The sequence below is a fragment of the Microplitis mediator genome, chromosome 7 (genome assembly GCF_029852145.1).
Source record: "Microplitis mediator isolate UGA2020A chromosome 7, iyMicMedi2.1, whole genome shotgun sequence".
NCBI lineage: Eukaryota > Metazoa > Arthropoda > Insecta > Hymenoptera > Braconidae > Microplitis > Microplitis mediator.
The window spans coordinates 19,614,601-19,625,796 of record NC_079975.1 but is presented as its reverse complement, the minus strand read 5'-3'; the positions used below and the strand labels follow the sequence as shown (position 1 = coordinate 19,625,796).

The following is an 11,196-nucleotide window of genomic DNA, read 5'->3' as shown; positions in this document are numbered from 1 at the left end:
ATAACTGCACTATTATACCAGAATTACGCAAAAGTTTCTATTTCCTATACTATAAAAAAGAGGTGTTAAAAATGAACTCAATATAACACCACGTGGTGTTAAAATTAAATAACACCGGCGTAGGCGGTGTAATTTGGGGGTGTTAATATACCGGTATCAAACCGGTGTAAAGATGGAGTAATACCGGTGTAAAAGAGAGGTAAAAACTGCGTTCGTTCAGAACATTAATTTTGGAAAGCTTATAAAACACAAAAAATGTCTGTTTTTTATCAAAATCAATAAATAATATTATTAATTAACAAGTATAAATTAAGAAAATAAAATATTGAATTAGTTGATCTATTAGATACATTATTATATACCATTCAATTATAGTTAACAATTGTGTATTATATTCTTTTTAAATTATGGTAGACTTCTTTATTTATATTACTAAACGTATAGGAGTGATATCATAATTATTTTTTTACGTTATATCAAGTATACATACTATAGAAAGAAAAAAAAATTTTTTATTTACAACATATTTTAATAAAATCACGATAACAATAACTGTAAATTTTATTTTTATCTGACAGTAAACTAAAAAATAATATTTGTGTAAATTTAATCACGTAGACAATTAATTTAACAATTATTCAATTTCGATATAATTAACATGCGTCATGTGGAACACACAAAGCGTGTAATTATCATTCATTAAATCACATAATTATCTAACTCACGAGTCTCTGAGTATTATATACCTCAAATAATTTTGCAGTAATCCTGCAGACGTCTGATAAGCAACAAGGAATATTATTATATCTGTTACTAGTTTATTCATACATAAGTTGTGCATCAAATTAAAAGATTAGAGCTCGGTTAATTAAGATAATGGATTCATTTAAATTTTGGCGCTGGGCACGCACGCTGAAAAAAAAACCAACAATAAGATCACATCCTAGATTCCAGAGATTGACTTCAACTCGCGAGTAAGTACAATATAATTTTTTTTTCGTTTTACTTTTATAATTAAAGTTTACAATAGACCAAGTAAAAATATAATATATTGTTCGTTGAACTTTATCATACAAAGGATAAGTACAATGATAAGTAAAAAATATTTTTTATTAACAAACATATAACACACGTAGGTCAGCTATTTGAAGTTCAATTAGAGCTTAATTTAATTTCCTGGTAATGTACGATATAAACAAAGTATTTTGTGATGGTTCATTAAATCAATTTCCGAGTATAATCTCTTACAATAATTATTTATTTCTATTTATAAAAATGAATTTATTCTTTAAGTTCTATTTATTTATTTACACGGAAAGAAATTTTTTGCGGATACCACTATGCTGTATGGTCGATTCCACCATACTGTATGGTAGCAAGGATTTTTTCATTCGTTTAAAAATTGTATGTATAGATGATTTGACCATACGGGAATGGTAACATTCACAATAATCATGGCGTATGAGTCCATGCCAGTATGTGCGTCAGGCCCATACTGCTTGGTGGTATCCACAATGCTTCTGGCAGATAACCCTATTCAGTATTGTAAAATTACGTATGCTTATATTGTAGTAGTACCAAAGTTTATTAAAGTCAAAACGTAGGTTATGTTTGGTTATAGTTTTAAATATATTATCTATAAATATTAAAAGAGTAAACCCAATATTTATAAGTAGAGAAATATATAAGAACATAATATCAATGATAAATCTATGTCATTATTAATATTAATTATTTTCAGTATATATTATATTTTTTTTTTATTCTCGATTGAAATCAATTCATACCAATTAAAAATTCTCGATGGGATTCAGTGGAAATTAAAATATGATAAAAATGTTCTGAAATATATTGATTGCTTTAAATAATAGAAATATGTCTTTTAAAAAAATTAATTTTTAAATTATGAGGCATTATTTTTTGTAAAATTTAAAAGATGAATAAGAAAATAAGTATTAATTTCTTTTTAAAATTAATTTGATTATGATTTCTTTTTTCATTTGATTAATGTACAGCATTATTGCCATTAATAAAGATTATATAAAAAAATTAGCAACTACATTTACGCAGTATTGATGGTAATCCGATAGTGTATTGACTACTCCACAAAGATCTATTGTGACGCAGCCTAGTGACATTGCCGTTCCTTCAATGTAGTATGGGACTCAAGCCCATACTGATATTGTCTATCCCGCTATACAGACATGTAAACTACGCAAAGATTTTTGTACTATACAGTATAGTAGATAACGCCATACTTATGGTACTGGCTGCAATACTATAATAATAGTATGGCGATAAGAACCATACATTTCTTTCCGTGTAGCAATATTTTAATTAAAGCTTTTTAAGATTATATTCATTGATATATTAAGGAAATTAGCATGCTACAATCTGAGACTGAAAAAGTATTAAATAGGTATTTTTTTAACTTTTATTTTGAAGACAAAAAAATTAGTTGCTTAAAAATATCAAAATTGGCTTTTTTAGCTATTAATTACTTGATGCGAAAAAGTGAAAAAAGTTGAAAGCATATTTATTGACACATATTCTTATAATGAAAAGTAACCTATAGTATTTAACTTAAACGATAAATGTCTGTCTAAAAACACAAACAGTTGATAAATGATGCGTCATGATGAAAAAAAAGACCTGAGAAAAAGAAGCCTTTAGTTCGGGTAGGCAGTTGCACACGAGGGTTGAAATGTTCTATTTTCTCTCTTGGTGTACAATATCGGGGGGGCATCTGGGGGCAAAATGGACCCCCAAAATTTTTGTTCACTTTAAATGATTTATGAATAAGGAACCCTTGCAAAGTGTTTTAGATTGTGGTTTACTTTTAATACGTCTCAATAGAAAAATTGTCTGAACTTAAATTTGAAAATTAATTTTTTTTTTAAAGCTTGAATATAATCTGGAAGTTGAACCGAAACCATGTCGACGGCACGCCTAGTGAATAAGTTGACGGTCACTTTCTGAGAAAGTTGGTGGCGAAAGTTGGCAATTCAAAAAGTTGGCGGTCACTTTTTGAGAAAGTTGGAGGCAAAAATTGTCAATTCCATAAGTTGACGGAAAGTTGCCTTCAATTTTCTCAGAAACCTGCGTTTGGCTTGCGGCTGCTCTCTGGCGCCAACTTTCTGAGAAACCTGTAGCCAACTAGGTAACCTGTAGCCAACAGCTACAAAAGCTAGTTGTCGACAAGTTGTCGTCAAGTTGGTCGCAAACCAATGAATACCAACTTTCTGACGAGCAACTCGTGCTATCAGGACTTATATCTGAAAAAATTTTCAATTTTGCCTTCTGAGATGGTAATGATTATCATCTTGATTAAGAATGCTTACCATGTCCGATAGGAGTTTAAGTTAATTAAAAAAAATGAGAATCATCAAAATGTAAAGATGGGAACAGTTACTTCATTAAGATAGGAACCCGACTAGAATTTTTCATAAGGGCCTGACGAGGTCCTTATCGGGTGAACCTTATTTCAAATAAGGTCCCGATCAGGGTATCCTGACGAGGATCCTGATATGGATGTAACGCATAAGGGATTTGAGGCAAAAAAAATGTTTTAAGAATATTTTATTGTTTCTAACTATCGTCTAATATTTTGAAAAATCTCAAAAAAATATATATTGTAGGTCAATGTAAGAGTAATACGTGCAAAAAAAAGCTAAGATGTACCATACGTTTTTGGCATAAAAAAATTTTTTTAAAAATATAATCGCATTTTTACCCATGACCAACTTACCCAATTATCGAGCAAATTTTTCTAGGAATACGAATTAGTGATATCTAAAAACCCATAAGCACTTTTTTTAATATTGTCAAGTAGATTCGGAGAAAAATAGATTTGAAAAAAAAAAAAACTTTTTTTTTTAACTCAAAAACGCGTGATATTTCGAAGTTGAAACTGGGCTGAGAAGTTGTCCACAGTATAAGGTATTTCAGAAAGAAAACTTAACCCGATTGCAATGGGGGCATTTTACCCCGGCTTATCTGGCGAGGGCCTTTGATAATATTTTTCGTATTTTAGTGTGATTGCTCCGTACTTCATGTAAAAAAGAGTGCAGTTCAATTTACTTCACTTGCGGATAGATAATAAACTACACTGACTAGTAATATATGCTGTCATGCCTCCGTACATTATTTTCACGGTCACTTCCAAAAGTACTGACAGTGATGTTCTTACGCTCGTTGTCAGCCACATGACTACTTATTGTTAAAGTTTTCTCAGAGCGTAATAATATCAGTTGTGGCATCACCTGCAGTCGCTGACTGCCAGTAGTCAGTTAGAAGAAGGACCGAAAGAATTAAGAATAATTACAAAATTATTAATTTAAAATAACTTTGATTTGAATAGAATAAAAGTAGGTACTCCAAAAATAGTAATGCCGACTAACTCTTATAAAATTGTGTGGTTACAGAAATGACAGGATCATAATAATGAAAATGAACAAAAAAAAATTTGACTCCCCGATAAAAAATGTTTAGACCCAAGCATATATGATTGGATTCAAACAGTCAGATATGCTTGGATCCAAATTTTGGCGCGATCCAAGCGGATCCAAACAGATCTGACAATATCCAAAGAGATCTCACTATGTTTAAGTATATCCAAACAGATCTTAAAATATCCAAACAGATCTCACTATGTCCACGAATATATAAGTGTATCCAAGCAGATCGGCGTAAATGTCGATCTCTAAAGAAACTTACATAGATTTAAGCACATATATCTATATACCCACATATATACAGTTGGATCTGAGCAGATATAACCATATATACTTGTATATGCTTGGATATAAGCAAATCTGCATGAGTATCAATTTCTATATCTACTTATATGTAGTTGAATCTGAGCAGATATATTTTATGTTTGGATATGAGTATATCTACTTGGATATCAATCTTAATACATCTCTATATCTACTTATTTATGATTAGGTCGGAGCAGATATAATTATATATGCTTATATCTAGCAAGATCATATATTTGGTTGCATTTGGATATAAACAGATATAACGAGATCCAGACATATCTCGTTGGATTCAAACGTTTTTTATTGGGTCGCTGTCCTACTCGCCCTCTTCGACTGCTTCGTCACAGATTACACAGAAAAATATTTTACATGAATCAAGAATTTTATGTTTTTTCGAAATTGAATCCTTGTTCTAAGATTTAACACAGTCAAATAAGGATTACAGATGCTGAGGTCGAGAAATTTGAAATGTTTTGAAGGCTGATAAATACTATGAAAACGGTAAAGATGTCTCTCTATTCTCCATGGTTTGGACAGTCAAGTGAGGGAATTTAATAATCAAGAAACCGATATTCTTGAATGGGCTTACCACTCTTGCTTTAAGTCGGTAATAAAGTTTGAACAAAAGTTTGTGGTTTTCTAAGCAAAAAAAAATTTTTTTTTGTCAATTTATCAAAACTATACTCGGTTTAAGAACTCAAATTATCAATAGAAAAAATGTTTTCTTGAATCAAAAATATAAATTGTGAAATAAAAATATCCTTGAACCAAAAACAAATTATTTCTTCACAAGGATGTTCTTGGCTCGAGGAAATTCTCCTTGATTTAGAGTAAGTTTTTTTTCTGTGTACAGAAATTTTTTCTCGATAATAATAAGTTTAAAGTCCAAGATATCATTAAAAAAATGTTAACCGATTTATGTCACGTTTATTAGTATATACTTGATATACTAAATGAAAATGATATACATCGTCAACCTTCAGTATCATAATTAGTTTGTTCCTTCCAGTAAACATAAAAATAATTATTAACTTAAGATGATAATAAAAAAAAAGTTTTTACAGTTCTATGATAATAATTTCAGCACGAACATAATTTTTCATTTCCGTTATGTCATTCTCAATGCAATCTCAGTGTAATGAGATAAAGAATTTTTTTACGCTGGTTTAGAGAAAAAATTTTAATCATCACTAAGTCTGAGCACGCGTTCATATTGACGTTATTGTAAGTCACAGAAACATTAACGACTACGTGATTCGATAGCTATCGGTCGATTTCATTGTTCTCATAAGTTATGATATCCACGAATTGATGAAAAAAAAAAAATTATTATTCAACTTTAACAGTTTTCTTTTTCACTATCCAATTTTTTAAATTGTTTGAAAAATAACAAAATTATAATATTGATTATTATTACTGGTATACATAATATTAATTTGTTTATCTTTACGAGAACGATAGTTTGAAGGAAAAGTGGGAAGCCCTTTGTATTGAGAACTGACCCCTACTACATCGGTCACTGACGCCGTAATGAATTTTTTTTTATTCCCCACCCACGATAGCTCTTTTACTCTATGGTTTAGTCTTTACTCAACAACCACACGAGTTACATTTCCACATCAAAGCCTTTCACAAAATTTAGATTCTATATAATAGTTAAAATAATGTGAAAAATCAATTTTCTAATAATGTCAAAAACAATTAACGTGGACTATACGTTCGTTCGCAAGAAAGCAATAAGACGAAGCCGACTAAAATTGTTAAAAAACGACTCTCACAATGTAAGTCATCAAAGACATGAAGTTATCAATCTTGGTCCTCAGAAAAGGTTGCTGTCAATAATGACGGACACGGAAATCGGAACAGATATTCGCGAGCCAATTTATCGGCATAGAAAAAAATTGAAAAATAGTGAAAAAATACTTATTAAATCGGGCATTACATCTTCGTTAATTTTACTGACACTGAATAAGAAGGCAAAGACACTGACTGAAAGTACTAACAATTCCAAAATAAAATTAAAGCCACTTGAAAATACGTGTGGTCTTAAATATTTTGGGTGGTATACAAAATTGAAGAGTGAAATTACAAAAAGCTTTAGAACAAAAGTGTTTCCTATCGATGGGTAAGTTGAACATGGATACATTTTTTTTCTTTTGTTTTGTTGTGTTATTGTTATTGTTATTATTATATTTTGTTGGATAAAAATAAAATACACGTGGTTAAGTTTAAAGACCTCCGGAAATGGCTAGTGGGGACAGGAATCGGTGAATGTAGGGAGGTACAGGTGAGTCATCCGAGTAAACGATAGTCTGAGAGGTAAATTTTATTGTACGTGCAGTTCTTTTAGCCACGTGCGTGTGTAGTCCTGTGTTTATAAGCCTCGTGTCTGCGTGTCCATCTGCAACCGTGTGAAACCATGCTACCTCTACTTTATATATATATACATAACATATACATTTATATATTTGTAATGGACTTCCTCTGAGTGCAACCAACCTGAACGCACGAGAGGGCCACACTCTGTGATTTCATTGTCGTATCTTTTGTAACTTGACTTTTGTACCTGTTAATCTTGCGATAGCTTCAGTAAAGATGGGAGCACATCCGTATTCTGTTAAGCAATCATCTTTATCACTAAGCATTCACATTGATAGTATTATGAATGTAAATTTATAAATTAATTTTTTTATTGATATTTATTTTTGATTTTTATTAAAATATAGTATACTGTAGACATATGCTAGCAATACTCTTGTCCGCTTGATTAGTCGCTAAGCAAAATTTTTGAAAATATTTTTTTTTCTGTAAGGCTCCATCTTAATATTCAAATAGTATATTACATGGCTAGGGATGAAATAAGACGATTTTGAATGACGATAAAGTTGATATTACCTGACGTCTGAAATCGTATTTTATTCCGTGTCACGCGCAATATTTTTCATATTACCTGTATTGATACTGGGAGTATTAATGTCTGGAAACAGTCGAAACAGGCTAATTTAGGACTGATAGCACGCAAATAATTCATCCTGTATTTTATTTATGTACATTCAAATAATTTAATAAAAAGTACGATGAATTTATACTCACTTAACATTTTTTTTTATTTGAACTCATATTATTTTTTTCGGTCCGTTAGTAGAATTACACAAATATTTAGAGGCTCACAATATATCCTATTTTTTCCACTTAACAGGGCAGAAATGTAAATTTTTGACGCAGGTATTTTAAAAAGTAAATTTAAAAAAAAACAATAAAAAGTGAGTGCCCTGGCGGATTCGAATTACGGTAATTTACGGTATTCGGAAAAATTACGATAATTACTATAATTTACAGTCATTTATCGTAATATACGGTATTTGCAACTATTACGGTTTTTTACCGGAAATTGCGGTATTTTACCGTAAAGTAAAGCATTGTAAAAACTGTAAAAATAAAAAAGTATACAGTGCTTACGGTAAAAATGCCATAAATTACGATGAATTGCGGTATTTTACAGTAATTTACCGCAAAAGCCGTAAATTATCGCCTAATACCGTAAATTACTACTAAATGCGGTAAATTCGCTGTGGAAATACCGTATTTTCCGGTAAGTTACTGCAAAATGCGATATATTACGGTAATTGGCCGTAATTCCGATCAGCCAGGGTGAATGAAATGTAATAAATATCATAACTTATTTTCGAATAACGCTGCATCGACTGGTGAAAATTGCATTTTTGACAGTTTACAAGTTCTTAAATTATAAGTAGGACCAAAGAATTGGTGTTTTAGATACATGGTAAAATATATGAAAAACCGTTTAAAATATCTTCCAAGAATTGTTATAAGCACTAACTTCAGAGCCTCAGTTATAAGTGTTCCAAGCCAAAAACCATTTTAATTCATAAGTACAGATTATAATAATGCATGATACCATAATATTAATTCACTGTAGAATGTATTATGTATTAATTATATAGTTTATCCAATCAGAATAAAAAGAAACTTTTTCATAGACTCCAGGACCAAATCCACACTTGGTTATTCCGAATGAAACTATGCCATATATTGTATCATAATTTGCTAAAGGCCCTCCTGAATCTCCCGAGCAAGAATCATAACCTCCACTACCAAAGCATATATGATGGTCATTCAGTAATACCCTAGAATAACTAGATATATTGAAACAAGCATTATAAGGTATCTTTGTTAACCCAACTATTCGTAATTTCGTTGATGGTTCCTGAAAATGAAATCAAATATTCAAATTAACAAATCTAGAAGCATTATTAAAATGTAAGGAAGACCGAGGCACGACGGAGTATGGTAGGGTAGGGAGAGGCTAAATGATTATAGGGACAAGTTGTACAATCAAAATATCGCGAAAACTAACCTCTCCCCATCCTATATTTATCATAAATACCCTGATTAAAAATATTGATTGAAAAGAATTGAGAAGCGGTCACTCCATGCAAACTGTATATCTATATATACAAACAAAAAAATTGAAATCAATTGAAATTATTGAAAAGAATTCGAATTTCATCACTTTTAATTCTTTTCAATCAATATTTTTAAACAGGGTATAGCGCATGTTTTTTTTTCAAGACGAACTATTTAAATTCTGTTATAAAATACCAGTATAAATCTTCACGTAAACAAACGAATCATCACCAATATTAAAAATCATGATTGATTTAAGGGTCAATAACTGTGACATATCTATAAAATTGAGCCTAGTTATTAATACTCACATTTTAATAATAAAATGTTATTTAATATGATATAATAATATTTTAAACAAAATTACAGTTAATTATTGACCTATCCATGTATTTTTTATTATATTTATATAATTACAAGGTGATAAGATAACAGATTCGATTCTGGAACGCTCTTCCGTAAACTGCTTGCACTATAACTAAAAAATGGCTTCTACAGCCACTCTCAGATTAAAAATTTTTTCTCCTTAAGATATTTTTTATTTTTTTTTATTTTTCTTATGACTATTGATTAGGTACGGGAAAAGTTTTTTTAAAAATTTTTTGATCGTAAAGCACACTCAGATGCTTCGCATCATGAGTCGTGCAATTAAGAACAAATTTATTTATATCTATTCGAATTAATTAATTTTTTAAATTTAAAATAAAGTTGAAAGTACCAGATACTGGGACTGTCAATAACTGAGCCCTTTACATTACTTGTCACTAGCAATAAGTGAATATTGGCTACCAAAAATAGTGATTTTCATCAACTCGTCTTAAAAAGTAAAATTACCAATGATTAGCTTAGGAATCTTATCGAGCCCAAGGCTTCCCTACTAGTTTTTAGTTTTTTAATAGCTATAAAATTGACAAAATTCTTTGGTAAGACAAAAATTAAAACTTACGTTTGATTCAGTTAAGCCCCATCCAGAAGCCCAAAGATAATGGGGAATTTCATCATTAATTGGCAATTTAGCTGGTTTTATCGTTGAAGAATATTTAAATTTTCGAGTCATTTTTAATAATACTATGTCATGCTTTGGTAAATAATCAACCACTGATGAGCCGTTATTCGCAGACTCGTTTTCGGTATTTATCATTTCAATCCTAGACAAATAATAAATTTGCCCTTGGTAATAATACACAGACCCTGCACGAATATAGTAATGATGTAATGGTTCTTGTGGATTACTGAAAATCGAAATAAATAACGTACAGTAACAAAAATAATTCATAATAAAATTATAAAATTTTACAATATTTAATTTACATGCAGTGTTGAGCAGTTAATACCCAAGATGAGGATATGATGCTTCCACCGCATATAAAAAAATTTCTGCAGTGAAGTGAAACCATAAATGGTCGAAGTTCAATATTTATTGGATGTCCATTAATTATTTTTAAACGTGTATTATTATTAATTGGACGAATAAAATTATTTTTTTCAGCAGCGATACCTTTTAAAATATAATTAGACAATAAAAATAAAATAGATCACAAAAATCAATTAATTTTTACGAGACATCAAAAAGTGATCAATTCTAATTTTTTTTTTTTTTTATAATAGGAAAAATTTCAAGTTGCTTTGACTACTTTTTTAAGACTGGTACAATTATTCTAAAAGTGTAGTAAAAATTGATTGATTCTTCTTTTTGAATATTGAATTAAATATATAATCATTACTTAGAAAAAAAAACAAGCACAGTAAAATGAACATCTTAAAGTCTGGTCAACTGAGAACCGAGTGTACATATGTTTTTTCGTTATCTCTAGATATATTTTTTCTCGACAAAGTCGATGTAAATAATGTCAAAAATGTAATAAACTTATACTTAATATTTCAACGAACGCAGAAATTATGAATAATAAAAAAAAAAGATAAAAATACTGAGAATTTAAAAACGTCTGTTGAGCGAATCTTTAGATAACTAAATCACTCATTGATCAGTTTTATTAGTCATTAA

At 29.9% G+C, this 11,196-nt stretch overlaps 2 protein-coding genes across 4 annotated transcripts in view; one reads left to right on the top strand and one right to left on the bottom strand.

Moving 5' to 3' along the window:
* Positions 1–861: 861 nt before the first annotated feature.
* LOC130670735 (protein unc-13 homolog 4B) overlaps positions 862–11,196 on the top strand; it is a 40,737-nt gene continuing 30,402 nt past the window's right edge. For 2 of the 3 annotated variants that reach the window (XM_057474201.1, XM_057474202.1), the window contains exon 1: positions 6,364–6,888. In XM_057474201.1, coding sequence (XP_057330184.1) covers positions 6,452–6,888 — 437 coding nt within the window. In that variant the 5' untranslated portion in view covers positions 6,364–6,451. Of the gene's footprint in view, positions 975–6,363; positions 6,889–11,196 lie in introns of those variants that run through there. The other variant, XM_057474204.1, reaches the window with a different exon arrangement.
* On the bottom strand, positions 7,786–11,142 carry LOC130670739 (ovochymase-like). Its single transcript, XM_057474210.1, has 4 exons — positions 10,916–11,142; positions 10,503–10,689; positions 10,138–10,423; positions 7,786–8,991 (listed from the first exon to the last, which is right to left on the bottom strand). The coding sequence occupies exons 1-4, from the start codon at positions 10,947–10,949 to the stop codon at positions 8,710–8,712; spliced, it is 789 nt and encodes a 262-aa protein (XP_057330193.1). The 5' UTR covers positions 10,950–11,142; the 3' UTR covers positions 7,786–8,709.